Source organism: Pituophis catenifer, unplaced genomic scaffold (assembly GCF_029215685.1).
Source record: "Pituophis catenifer annectens isolate HBS135680 unplaced genomic scaffold, rPitCat1.0.hap2 SCAF_6, whole genome shotgun sequence".
Lineage (NCBI taxonomy): Eukaryota > Metazoa > Chordata > Lepidosauria > Squamata > Colubridae > Pituophis > Pituophis catenifer.
In genome coordinates, this window is record NW_027256886.1 from 65,901,293 (window position 1) to 65,916,235 (window position 14,943).

At 36.0% G+C, this 14,943-nt stretch overlaps 2 protein-coding genes across 7 annotated transcripts in view; one reads left to right on the forward strand and one right to left on the reverse strand.

Annotated features, from left to right (window-relative positions):
- Window positions 1-5,436, reverse strand: part of CPEB3 (cytoplasmic polyadenylation element binding protein 3) — a 94,299-nt gene extending 88,863 nt beyond the window's left edge. For 4 of the 5 annotated variants that reach the window (XM_070946573.1, XM_070946572.1, XM_070946569.1 and 1 more), the window contains exon 1: window positions 4,155-5,098. In XM_070946573.1, coding sequence (XP_070802674.1) covers window positions 4,155-5,072 — 918 coding nt within the window. In that variant the 5' untranslated portion in view covers window positions 5,073-5,098. Of the gene's footprint in view, window positions 1-4,154; window positions 5,099-5,270 lie in introns of those variants that run through there. The other variant, XM_070946570.1, reaches the window with a different exon arrangement.
- Window positions 5,437-13,492: 8,056 nt separating this feature from the next.
- MARCHF5 (membrane associated ring-CH-type finger 5) overlaps window positions 13,493-14,943 on the forward strand; it is a 36,577-nt gene continuing 35,126 nt past the window's right edge. For both annotated transcript variants that reach the window (XM_070945847.1, XM_070945848.1), the window contains exon 1: window positions 13,493-13,794. In XM_070945847.1, coding sequence (XP_070801948.1) covers window positions 13,751-13,794 — 44 coding nt within the window. In that variant the 5' untranslated portion in view covers window positions 13,493-13,750. The remainder of the gene's footprint in view (window positions 13,795-14,943) is intronic.

Sequence of the window (14,943 nt, forward strand, 5' to 3'; positions counted from 1 at the left end):
TTGGCAAAAACACAGTGACCCTGTTTGTACAGTAATATCAAAAGAATTCAGTAATATCAAAAGAATACAGTAATATCAAAAGAATACAGTAATATCAAAAGAATAAGTATCAATTGCCATTAGAAGACAACTCTAAAAGAAAATAATTCTTTGGCAGGACAGAGAAAAAGAGCAAAAGGGAATAATTTTACATAATAAACCTACAGTATCCATTTCTTCTATTACAAATATATGTTCAATTGAGGATCACATTTAATCTCTGAAAAGTATGTTTGCTTTTAGTTAAATGTAGCACTATAGTTCCTAAAAAAGGAGTGTGCGTTATTTTTGCATTTTTTTTTATCATAAATTCCTTCAATTTGGGGCTTATATTCCAAAGCACACTATAGCAGGGCTGTCAAACTCCCAGCCCGCGGGCTGGATGCATCACACGCTAGCCACGCCCGGTTTAGCCAAGGGAAAAATAGTCCCAATATATTACGTGATACTGCCATGATGACTTTTGACACCCCTGCACTATAGCAATAGCAGACTTATATACCACTTCATAGTGCTTTATTGTCCTCTCTAAGCAGTTTACAGAATCAGCATATTGCCCCCAACAATCTGAGTCCTCATTTTACTGACCTTGGATGGAAGGCTGATCAGGAAAGTGTTATACCTTACCTTATACCAACAATATCATTTAGAATACCAATATTTTTCATCTATCGTAGCATAAATATTTATGCCTTCAAAATCCAATATGATGTTGAATATTGTTAGAAGCATATACTGGGCCTTCAGAGGAAGAAATGGAGAACTGAAGATGGCTCTGCTAAAAGCAGAATCTACAACTGTAGTGGAACGAAGAGCCTGCAAGGACATCAGCTCTTCAAAATTATTCTTTAAAACAGGGAGAAGATTCAGGGTCATGTTCCAGATGGTTGCTCTTTATGAAGAGACCCGGAAGACATTGGTATCTGGTGAGTTTAGTAGTTTGCCTAAACTGCAGTTAGAGCCATTTTTATCATGATTGGGAATTGCTTGTTAATTACTCTTTAGCTATTAGGAACTTTTGAACTGACAAAGGTTTTTTTAGACCACTATAGTAAAAGAAATTACTTTAAGGACTTAAAAAATTCATTTTGGGAAAAAACAGCAAAAGAGTAATTAGAATATTAATTTTGGAAAATTACAAATGGAGTAAGAGTCTGGAGGGATTTGAAATAAGATTTTGAAATTAATTATAAATTTTTTTGCATGGGAAATACTTTTCTTTTGAATTCTTAAAGATAACAGGGACATTGAACATTGGACACTAGAGGGAACCAGAAAGAACTAAAGATTACAATTAAAATCACACTTAAATGTGAATTACTGATAAAGAATGAGGTAGAATACTTTAACATTAGAGGATATTTATGAGCATTGGACCCAGAACTTAATTTTAAATCTGTCTCCCTTTATAAAATGTTTAAAGGATGATATGAAAGAAGAACAAGTTTTACTGGACAAAACCAGACTGATTTGAAAGTGGATTTAAAAACGACAGCCTATAATATGGAAAAAGATATACAGGGTATACAAATGAAACCAATTGATGTCCTAATTAAAAGGGATATACAAATAACAAATCAAAAGAATGACCTGAATAACTATTCCATATTAGAATTACAAGAGACATTTATTAAAAGTTTTGAAGAGTTTTGTAAAAACAGACAAAGAAATTAGTAAAACAAATCAAATTCCAGGACTGAATTTGAAGGGGTTAAAGACTGAGATTGTTAAAAGTAAAAGGAAGGAATATAAAGTTGGTTTGTCTGATCAAGGCTAAAATAGATACGTTGCTCTCTCTAGTAACTCTTAATAGACCTTTGCTAATAAGGACTGAATGATGAGGCTTTAAGGATCTATTTATTATAAGGGACATAAGGGAAGAAGAGACATTTGTTGCATTTTAAGAGGCAGCAATAAGTTACTAAAATTATGCATATTTATGATGAATGGGAAAGTCATTTCTTTATACCCTGTTTCCCCCAAAATAAGACATCCCCTGATAATAAGCCGAATCAGCTTTTAAATATATGGCAATAAGGCTGAGCACTTATTTCAGGGTTCAAAAAAATATAAAGACAGGGTCTTATTTTTGGGGAAACACGGTATATATTTTCTTTTTACTATATTTTTTTCTGTTTTTCTATTCTATATTTTTCCTGCATTTCCTTTTTTGTTCCTTTAGTTTCTATTAGTTTTTATCTTTTTAATTGTAATGTTTACTAAAATTTCTATAAAAATATATTCATATAATTATTTTATTATTTCATATATTTAGAAGCATAGACAGGTAGTCCTTGACTCACAAGTTCATTTAGTGACCATCCAAAGTTACAATGGAACTGAAAAAAGTGGCATGACCATTTTTCACACTTATGACCATTGCAGCAACCTCATGGTCACGTCATCAAAATTTAGTCGCCGGGCAACTGACTCATATTTATGATGGATGCAGTGTCCCAAGGTAATGTGATTTTCTCACAAGCAAAGTTAATGGGGAAGTCAAATTCACTTAACAACTGAGTTACTAATTTAACAACTGCAGTGATATGCTTAACAACCAGGGTATAAGGTCGTAAAATGAGGCAACTCACTTAACAAATGTCTCACTTAGCAACAGAAATTTTGGGTTCAATTGTGATCGTAAGTTGAGGACTACCTTACTGTAATAATGAATTCTAGAATGCAACACTGGAATACAATTGTAAAAAATAGCATATCTTTAAAAAACCTCTCTGTCTGAATCTGATCTATCCTTTAGTTTTAAGATTGAAATACTAAGTAACAGAAATATGCCCCTCCCTTAACACTGCAGAACCAATAAAAATTATTAACTATTTTTTTGAACAGAGTAAAGTATCAAATGGAGGTCTAAAGGCAGCAGTTCTCTAAGTGAAATGAAACATGATTAGTAAGTTGATATTCTGTACCACTGAATATATTGTATTTTTTATAATAGTTTATATTGTATGAATTAAAAAATGAAGTAGTGCAAAACCAAAATTAGTTAATTTCACAGCATAAAGAATCTAATATATTATATATTTATAATAGCTTATAGGTAAAATACATTAGAATACAGAAAAGCTTTTCTTAATATACTGATTTGGATATAAGATAACTGAATAATTGGCCCACATGCTGTAAGAAAACATTTAATACCAACTAACGTTCCATTCTACATTAAAATTGCAAAGCTTCAATTTTACTCAGTCTCAGTTGTTGCAATTGATCTGTCTTAACCTCTTAGATAACAAAAACATTGCAAGACACTGCCGCTTTAAATATTTCAAGGCTTATATAGCTAGTAAATAGGCCCCATTGCAATATGGCTGTGAAGGTCATGTCCTATTGTATCTTTCCTCCAATATTGAGTATGAAAGAATAAAAATGTTTACTCTACACAAATATTTTAATGTGTCTTAATCTCTGTATTGCCATTATACATGTTCTTATTAATAGTAAATGCTATTCAGGTCAATACACACCCAAGCCTCTTCCTGAATCTATTTAAATCCACACCCTGGACATATTATGATGATTACATTTTAGCAATTTCAGCATGTTATTTGCATTCATATGCCTAATTTTGCAAACGCAATCCTGTTGAACCTCATTTCTCAGCATTAGTGAGGCAGAGCAGTTTTAAGCAAAAGGGATTGGCCTTTAATGTAGAAAGGATAATTAAACAGATTCCTCAAGTATTGTTGGATTTGGTCATACTTTTTAATTTACAATATAAAACCACCTAGACAAGATCTGAAACTTTGTATTTCGGCATTTTTAAAGAATACTATTTTAGTTAAAATACATAAAATGGAAGGCAACTGATATTAAGGAAAAGAGCTAGAACCAAAATGCAAATATTTTTAAAACTGAAAATCAAATGGAAACAAGGAGGCTAGAAATAATCTGTTTTTGAATCCCTAACATATGTGAATGCTGTCTACAAGTATATAGGTTTAATTATATGAAGAAAGACTGTTACCTAATGCTGGCATAAACTGTAATGACAAAAACATTTAATTTTATACAGGATTAAATTATAAAACAAATGCTAAAATATCTCTGCCCATTCTCCCCCATCCCTTGTTCTGCACTCCAAGAAAGGACTTTACCTGAAAAGGCAACAGATTATTGCCATTGTCTGTCCTGAAGGCGTTGTCTTCCATCCAGGATTTTGGAGCTAGAGGAGCAGCCCGGGGAAATTTCGGTGGAGCAATAACATTGGTAGAAAAGGGCTTTTTAAGAGGTGAAATGGGATTGAGTGGGGATGGCACTCCAACTCCAACTCCCACACCAACTCCCACACCTACTGCCCTTCGAGGGTCTCTGCCAGCTTGCAGCCCACCCCAAGGATTGGAAGGTGTACTCCAAGCTGCATTTTGATGGTTATTCCAGCTGGAAGGAGAAGATGTGGAGGTGGAAGAGGAAGAAGGTTTGCTGGTCATGATGGGCTGATGGCTATAAGCAGCATTTCTCTGGGCAAAAGATGCCTGATTAGGGCTGACCGGTGACCTCCTTTGCTGCTGCTGTGCTTGTTGCTGCTGCTGCTGTTGGTGGTGCTGAGTCTGAGCTAGGCCAATCTGGGGGGAGAAAGTGCCTCCAAAAACAGGATTGACATGATGAGGGAAATTTTGGAAAAGCATTGTCCCATTAACTGGGGTAATCCCTTGAAAAAAGCTATCATCCACTGCGTTTGTGGTCCCTGTAGACCAAGTGCTTCCGAAGGAGGGAGACAAGGACGTGCTGGCTGTAGGCTCCTGCTGAGGCTGGTGGAAACTTAAGCCCGGCAAGATGGGAGACTCCATTTGCATCTTTTCTTTGCTATTTTGGGCAGGAGCTGCTGAGCCGATGCTAGTCACTGGACTGTCCTCCGGTTTGGGTGTCTCTGACGTTATGGGTGTAGAAGGAGCTTCTGCTGCGTTTGGATCTTGCTGCTGCCGCTGCTGCTGAGGCTGGACTTTGCTTTTGTCCATCAGTAAATCATCCTGCATGGTTTGCGCAGCTGAAACGAGGAGAAAAGGAAAAACCATAGAGTATTAACATTCATAAAGCTGCTTTAGCCTTCCACTGCTCACTAAAATTCCACTGCTAGTATAATGCCGCCGCAAATTGCAAGACACAGCAATACTAATACGTAATCCCCACCCCCACTCCTTCTAGGAGTAAACGGTCTGAATCGGCACGATCAGTTCCCATTGCCTCTAAAAACACATTTGAAGAGGTTTCACCCTTTTCGATGTCTTGCTTCCTTTCAGTGTAAAGGAAAAATGTGCTTATAGGGCACAGATATACAGCAATTTCGCCACGTCTCTTTCTCTTATACCGGAACTCAGAGCTCTCGCCCTGCAATGAGAAACTGATTCTGGTTCCTGTTTTTCCGTACACCCTCCTCCTCCCCTGTTATTTGCATACGTCAATAAATACTGCTGCGTCCTTCAGCAAGGTTAAAAAGACAGCAGCCTTTACTCTTCTCCACCCCTTTCCTATGAATAGACTTTTAAAGGAGCCGAATACCCATTTTGATTAATCAACAAAAAGGTTCAGCCAACTAATTCGAAACCATTCGCGATCTAAAGTCTAGAATAAGTGTAAACGCTCAAGACGAGACATTTTGCTCTTTAAATTACGGGGGAAGGAACAGAGGGAAAGTACCCTACATAACGAAATATTCCGTTTGGCTTGCTTTAACAACCATTTTGGATAAAACCGGCTTAATAACTATTTCGTTTTCTACTTGCTTCTGTATTCCTTTCAAGCACGTTAAATATAACACAACGTAATCTATTCGTAAATTTTAAAGAATTCAACGTTGTGACTGAGAGTAAAGTTAATTGAATTCAGTTATACTCCTTTTTAACACGAATGCATTTGTAGGATTAACTCGTCTTTAAAAATATTTTATTTTGGCTTAAAAATACTGAAATATACTGGGACCCTCAAAATTGATAAATATTCAACAGCTGTAACAATTTTCCAAAGGCAAATGGCAGGATTAGAGTATGCATACATTATTTAAAATACTGTCCATTGTAAATAACTAGACTTTCAGTAATATATAAGTATCATTGCTTTCATTCATGTTAATATTCTTCCAAAAATCCTTTATTACTGGGCAGTTTAAAATGTAATAAATACACAAATAATTGTAAAAATATTAATTAGCATTCATTAGCTTTTATAGCAAGAAAGCTATGAGAAAAAGTAAAATAGTAAAATAGACTAAAGGCAGTCATCCATCTAACATACTTAACTTTGTAAACTGATTTAGTTAGTAATTCAACATTCAAAATCTAGTGCTGTGTCCTGGCTTCCCTCCCTCCCCTTTACCCAGTATTGAAATCACTCGGTTTTTTTCTTGCTATTTAACTGCATAGAAGTAATCAAGGCGTCATAACAGCAGCTGCTCAGAGGACTTAAGAGAATTATGAACATAGTAATTTTCTTTCTCACATCTCTCCTATTCCAGGGATTCATAAATTTATCATTCCTCTTCAAACAGATAGTTAATCAAGTAAGAACAGCCAGCAGCATATATTGTACGGGTATTAATCCACAGCAGGATAGTTCACAGTAATAATTTTCTTCACTACTGATCTACACACGAGCTAAAAATAATGTGTTGCGGAGGGTGCCTATATAGAGTCTTCTAAGCTAAATTCAGAATCCCCAAAAGGAGTAAACTAGCGCATCTTTGCACGCAGTTCTGACGCTGCTGTAGGGGGTGCAGGCAAACCTTTAAAGCAGCACTGCAGCAAGCCATAATATCAAAGCCTTTGTGTAGTTTTCTATTAGCTGCACTTGGATCAAATTCATCAAAGCGGTAGTGTAGACAAAATATACACAAAATATTTCATGCAAAGGGGGAAAAAACGGGGATATTACTCTGCACCAGGTTTTAAAATGCCTATTTATGAAAACATTTCTATAAATAAGGATATTATTAAAACTATATCTTCCAATGTAGATGATAAGATATACTGTAACAACTGATTTAAATACCACTATGAACTTCATATTACACTTAGGATTTCACTAAAATTCACACCTTTCCCTCTCAAGGTCAAAATCCACTTAGTGAATGTAGGCAGTCTGAACCAGAAAATAAAGGACTTTACTCTAAAAAAAAAAGCAGGTAGCCAAACACCTAGTTGTAGGTTAATATCCAGAGTCCCCTGCTTTCTCCACCCCTTTTTCTCCCACTGAATATATTGTGTCAATCCAAAGTATACTACGGAAAAAATAATATCCCCTTCGTACTTCATTTGCATGCAGTAACCCATACTGCCCAGATGCCCAGAACATTTACCTTTTGAGTGTTCTGTATTTAAAGATCAATGAAAGGTAGGGACAGTATGTCTATTTCCTTCTTTCGGGTTTGGTATATGATAAATAGAAATTGCTCTGGCAAGAGCACTTTGACAACTGTAAGCTTAAGGCGCATGCGCGCGAGTGGCATTGTGGGGGTTGAAGTCTTCTGCGAATGAGCTCTTTTGAACGGAGGCAGGCTGGGAGAATACTGTAGTATACTATTCAAAGCAGCGACGCACGTTTAGTAAGAGGAACTACGGCTATATGGATTTTCAACAAAGAAAACTGGCCTAACAGGTACGTTTGGAGTTAATAGTTACTTAATCATATATGAATAATTGATCTTAATTTAGACATAGATCAAAATGCTAACGTTTCCTTGTTTTTTTAGAGATTTGTATCGTATCTGAATTAAAATCAACCAGGTAATAGCTGCCCAAAGTAAGTTGTTATAACCTTAGACCTTAACTAAGCACTGGATTTCATTCCATTAAAAAGGCTTAATATATTTATCAACATATTCAGATCTATTGTGTCCCTCCTTTTCCCTGCTTTGCAAATATTTTTTAAAAAAATCATACATATTCCATTCTTCCATACATCCATGGATTTTTTAAAAAATCCCTTAGTATTTATCCCTGTTTACAATGAAAGTTAGCCCTTTTCTTCAGGCAATGTGCACACGTGCACACACATTCATACACAAAATCTTATGTGACTTTAAATTAAAATCTATCATGGATAATATGACAATTTAATTTCTCTTTTCCATAACTGACTTTACATGTAGAAACTCTATTAGAACAAATGAAAAATGTAACATACTATATTTTTACAACATTCTTTATGGTGGGGAACTTCTAGTTAGTAACTGTAAATAAAGAAATTATAATTTTAAATAACATACAGGAACTGACTGAAGATAGATTTTAACTTTTTTCATCAAAATATTAATATCCTTTTTATGAAGTATTGACTTACTTAACAATATCCATATGTTTTCAAGTCAAATATAGCAAAGATAAGAATGAGCAAATATATAAATCAATGTTTTCCAAAACATTGCATCTGGCAGTTTCCTGCTAAAAATTCTTAAACTTTATGTGACTAACCAGTATGTTAGAATTACAAATCACTTCAATTAAGAGGATGGATTAACTTTTAAATGCTAAATTAATGCACAGAAATATCTGTTTTTCCAGTTACTGCCAGTTGCATTTTGTCTGACAAAATTACATGCGGAAGACATAAAAGATCTAAGTATTCCATTATAAGGTAGCTTCAGATATTATATGCTAAGATACAAAGGAGCTTTTTTATTTTCATATTTTTTGGATTTTTAAATTATATTGGAATTTAAATATCTGACTCATCTGTTTTAGTTATCCCTGAGCAAATGAATTCTATCCATATTTATTCAGAAGTAGTTCAAGGGGTCTTTCTCCCAATAAAACCATTATACTTTAGTCTCCCTTTTGTTCTTTTTGAGGGAAGCAGTTGGATCTTTGATCCAATGTCTGAGAGTGGTGTGGAAGTCGAGATGTGTGGAAAAATAAATACAATAGAGATCCATTTTACTGGACAGTTGGCATTTACGGGCAAGGGCAAATTATATTCATTCCTAGTCTTAGGTGGGCAATCTGAGAGCATTCTGTAATGGATACACAGATAGTGTCAACTGAATGAAATGTATTTTTATTAACAATGTCATATTAAAGCCAAATACTGTCAATTGCCTTTTCCAGACTAATTATTAAAAGAAGCCAAACAGAACAAATATTCTATTTGTTGAAAGCCAGCCTATTCTCTGAAGATGGCACCCTGAAACATCACACTGTTATTTGATCTGTACTAGTTTCCATTTTAGTTTCTAGTCCAATTTAAATGTATAATTAAATATGGCAAGGATAATTTCTCCCACATTTATTCATAGTACTCAATTATTTCATTTAGCATTATTGTTTTGCCCCAAATTCTTTTTAGTGACTCATTTAGGGAGGTCTTCAAAAGGAGTGAGGTTGTTTTATTTGTGATACCAACATTGTAAATTGCTTATTACCTAGTTGAAGTAATATGTTTTTTTTTATTTTATATATGAATCTAGGGTATGACTTTTTGAAGGGCTTTTGGTGATTATTTTCTCTTTTCTTTATCTTTAATGTCAAAAATTATTGCTTTTGCTAATTTGACCCATTTTCTCTGCTTTTTTATTTATTGTTCTAACCCCATGTATTGGGAATATAAATCACTCTGGTTTCCTTTGAAGTGAGACATGTGTCCTACAATTGACAATAATAACCAAGCAATTACAATAAACAAAATTTCTTAGAATTAGTCATATGTAAACCACATCAATACATACTGTGGATGGCCCAGCTAGATGGCAGCACCTAGCCAGCATTGGCTAATCTCAGAAAGCTAAACAGTTGGATCTTGTTATTACTTGGAATCCCAGGCCTGTAGACTAGATTAAGAAGTCAAAACATTATGAAAAAGGTAATGGTAAATTACTTTGGTATTGTCGCCAAAGAAAGCTATGTGAACTTACTGATGAATTCATTAAGATAAAAATAAAAATAAATCGTATTACCCAAGAAGGCAAGCTAAGATATAGAAATATGGCTTCTGAGGAAAAAGAGAAACTGTTTAAAATAATCCGCAATAAAAATGAGCAACAATCACAAATCTCCAAACCATGGTATAAAAATATTTAAGTAGCAATTGGAAAAAATTGGGGGGGGGGGAGAGAGAAGGGCTATTAGGATGGTTTTTCTTATTTTTTATATAATCTATTTTCATTTTCATTCTGTAATTGTATTTTCTTTTCAAATTTTCCCTGTAATGTTTATTATATCAATGTATAAGTATTCCTTTCCATTTTCTTATTTTTGTATCTTTGCTGTTTTACCAAATTAATAAAAAATAAAATCAGGGTGAAAATTCATTTATACTATAGATGAGGAAGTATTAATAGATACAAAACATGGCTCAAATATCTAATGGAATAACATGTTTTCTTATAATAGGAAAGAAAGGAAAGACCCAACATAAAATACAAATGAGTAAAACATTCTAGATAGATTACACCAAAACATTAATGAGAAGATTAAATTACTAAAAGAATTTTTGTATTACAAGGTCATTAGTATATATTTGGAAACAAAATGTTTGTTTTCTCATTATTCTTAGAATAAGGAAAGCAATGTAAAATGTGTTAGATAGGAAAAACATACTAGTATATGCATTTGCAGATGAAATACCAAAATTTGTATTTGGTAAATTAGTTCAAGATAGAGAAAAATTAATGTCATTGGAAGTATCTTCTATGAAGTTTTGATTATTGTCAAAGCCCTAATAGACACATCCTTGAAATTACCAGGAGTCAAATGTCACTTGGAAGAGATTTTATGCTATAAAAGGACATGAAAATAAACAACTTCATGTAAGGGCAAACTCTTCAAATGTAGAACAATAAGGAATATTTTTATTTAAAGTTACAGTATTTTGAAACAGAAATAGCAAAATAAGGAGAATGTACCCTGAGGAACAAGCATTTATGTGTTATTAGAACGGAAGATACAGTGACATGTACTCATTCTTTCCCCAGGGTTTCTTCTTATCTATTCATTTCTATATCCAGAGTACTAAGTACTGGTAGAATTCAACATTTGTCTCATTACATAATGATAAGCTATTCGGAAGTTAAACATATAGAAAGTCCAATGACTTGCGCAAGACCTATCACTTAAAAGTCAATATTATTTCTGTATTTCTATAAGTGGTGCCTTCAAAAAGTTCAGAAATAGTATAAAAGAGAGGTAAATTTTGTCTTTCAAGTTAAATAGTCGTATGTTTCTTAAAGACAACATGTTACACCCAAAACTGAAAAGTAAATGAACATGAGAGATTTGAGAAAAAAGACAGGATCAGCTTGCTGATATATTTACAATAGTATAACACTGTCCCTCAATCCACAACTTGGTAAAGGTTCATGATTCCCTTAAGGAAAATGATGAGGCTGTGAGTAACAATTAGAAATACAACATAACTGAAGTATCATGTTGAGAAAAACTGGTATACACTGATTCTTATGTTGCAAAATTAATATGGAACTGATATCAAATGCTACAGGTAGAATGCAAAAACATATTGTTTTTCCTATAAAATTCAGCATGCAGAGTTCTATATTTAACATAACATTCTGTATTTATATCCAATTCACATATTGATAAGGAAATAACTAGTTCCCTAAATATACGACATCCCATTATTAAAATAGCTGTACAAATCATTATATCCTACTATGTGTCTTGTTAGTGTTTATCAGATAAACAGGTTAGCAGCTGACATGTATCTCTGGCAGAATCGAAATTATTAAATTAGGCCATTGGAGCCAAAATGACCAAATTAGGTCATTGGGTAGTTTTAAATTTGCAGTTTAGAAATGAGAGAACCCATTTCAAAACAAACTGTAATTTTTGATTACAACTTTTTAAGGATATGAAATTTGTTCAATCCCTATTAACTGTTAAACCAAAGCATCTGCAATCTTCTAAATCAGATGGACCTATTTAATCTATATTTTTAAAAAACAACAAAGCTAAAGTAAAATTAGCACTATTTTGTTACATTCCTAGAAGAAAACCCACCGTAGCTATTTACAACATACCGAAAAACAACTTGCCATACATATTTTAGCAAAGCTCATTGAGGGAACTTAGCCTATGTAGTTATACTGTGGTTTCATCTGTTATTTCAGACTAAAAAAAATTGGGTTAATGGAGTAAACTCTGATTCTGTTAACCATGGATAAGTGTGTGGTGTGAACTAAGCCATTGGTTAGGTTTCTTGTTTTGTTTTTTTCCTAACAAAGAGCTTGAGCTATACTGTACCATGTTTCCATAGAGGAGAATATTTGTAGGTCGGGGTTGAAATGAGGAGTCCTTGATGGTTCTCTGAGCTTGGTTGTTTTCTTGCAGACATTTCACTATCCAAACTAGGTAATATCATCAGTCTGGATGATGAAAATATGCAAGAAAACAACCAAGCTCAGAGAGCACCAAGGACACCTCACCCACCCCATGTACTATGTTTTATCTACATCATCCTGATATAATTTGAGGAAGATCTGACATTCTAGACAATAGCTGGAAGTTCAACACTTCTTGCCTAGGGTATATTTCTTCCTTCTGCCCCATTTCATGTATCTCTGTAAACAACATGCAGGTTAAAGAAAACAGATCAATTCCCATTAAGCTCTTCCTTCAGGAGTAGACATGATATTTTAAGAGGTTACCCCACCGAAACACTAACCCACCCCAAAAATATGACAAGGTTTTGTCTCCCCAATTCAACATCACTTTTAATAGCCTCACTGGGACGAAAGGGGAAGGTATTATCCTATCTTCAAAAGAGAGCAATTTTTTTGTTTCTCTCACTTTGTTTCTGGCTACTGACAGCTAAAGAGCCACCCATTTTATTGGTCGAGTTGGCATAATAATAATAATAATAAAAAAAAGTCACGGATGAGACTTGGAAATAGGAGAAGGACATAGAAGACAAACCTGCAAGAAAAGGAAATCCGGGGTGGGGAGAAGGGGGAAGGAGGGTGTAATTCACATTATAACACCTAACTACGAATCAGTGCCTTTTCTTTCCCGCTCCCCCAAGAAGGGAACGAGACAAGGTGGACGAAGGGGAAAAGCCAACCCGCAGAGAAATTGACAGGGGCGAGGTGCTGACCTTTCCGGCAGCGAGCGTAGCCATCTCGCCGCGTCCGCAGCCGAAGGCAAAATAAAATGCCACCCGCCTCGCGCTCACACACCCAGCTGCGGCTTAAGGACGGGGTGAGAGCAACCGTAACGCGCGCGCCGTTAGAAGAAGGAGGAGGAATGGGCGGGCGGGCGGGCGGGATGGGAGGAAGGGGGATTTAAATCCCCTCACGGGTAGCAAGGAGCGGGAACTACATCTCCCATGGTGACTTGAGCGCTGACTGCAGAGGGAGGAAGAAAGGAGTCGAGCACAGTAGCGGTTCCTCTGTGAGGTAAGAGCCGGCGCGTGCGCAATGGCTCTCGCTCCTCCCTCTCGCCTCTCGCTGCTCCGAGGCCGCGGCCTTGCTTTCTGCCTCCCCTCCCCCTCTCTTCCCCGTTTTCTTCGTTTTTTCTCGCGCGCGCTCGCTCGCTGTCGAAGCTTGCCAGGTGTGAGTGGCGCCTGTCCTCAGTGGCGTCTTTGGTTGCCGTGAGGGAAAGGGTGTCGGGCCACTCCGGGTTGTGGTGTTTTTTGGTGGTGTTTTTTTTTTTTGCCCCCCCCCTTCCTCCTGGCAGGCTCCGGGCCTTGCTTTCTAGAGTGGTTGCTGGCGCCTGTTTTAGCCGAGCCCCCGGGTTTCCCGCACCCGGGGAGGATGTCGGAACAGACGGGCTTAGTAGTGTCGCAGACCCTGGACAGGTAGGAGAAGAGAGCAGGAATAAAGATGGGGGGGGGGCGAGTAACGGGCGACTCGGGTGACTTGCTGAGGTGCGTCAAGGGGGCAGAGACACCGCGACGGAGTGAGGGGGGGAAGCCTCTGGGAATGCCCCCCCCCTTCCAGCTGAGAGGCCGTTGGAATAAAGGGCCGTGTAAGAAATAGAGGACAGCTTATTTAGGAGGAAGCGAGGGAAGGAAGGGAGGAAGGAAAAAGAGATCTGTGGGTTGTAATTTGTTGCGGTTGCGGCATCTTTCAAGAGCAGAAACGAATGACACCTCGGACATATTCACCCCTCTCCGCTGGGAAACGTATATTCCAGTTGAAATTGAGTTGATATTATGCACCGTAAGCAGCTTAGAAGTCGTAATATTGATTCGTTTATACTATTGACTTGATTTTGTGAATGCATTTATATAATATTCTGATTATTGTTTGCCTTCAGTTTAGCTTTTTTAAAAAAAAAAAAAATCCCAGATAGGTGAAAAAGGAAGTTAGTGGAATTGAACCGAATTTGGATACTTTATATGGAGCTTTATATGGAACCCCCTACCTTCGTTTTGCCATTATCCTTCAGCACTTAATACGATGCTATCAACACACAGGATCTTGTTTGTTTTGTGATCACTGTAAAAAAAAAACATTTGGGTTGAAAATGTTGCAGTTACAGCAATTACAGATTTAGATTGATTAAACATGGCTGTAAGCATCAGGTGTTAGTACAAAGAGAGATGCAAAACAAATCAACCTTAAGTCAATCTGTATGGAATTTACTTTCACCAAGTTTAATGAAGGAATTAAGTTCGTGGTCTCTAACTTTAGTATTACAGTGGCAAGAGAAGCTACATGCTGAGAAACTGGAGAATATTATTTGATAGAAAAAGACAGCTTATCTTTAGCAGAACTAAAATACTAGGAACCTGATAAGGCTCCCTTCCCCCCCCCCCCACTCCTATACAAATGAATTCAAGGTAGAGTGAATTATATAACAAGATGCATTTTCTATCTAGGATTGATAGTATATATACAAAACCTTTCTGCCAGTGGGATTTTGTGGAATCCCACAAAATCAGTATTTTATGGTGGCTTCCCTTTTATCTCCAATGTATAAAAATAATATCTCTTGATCAGAA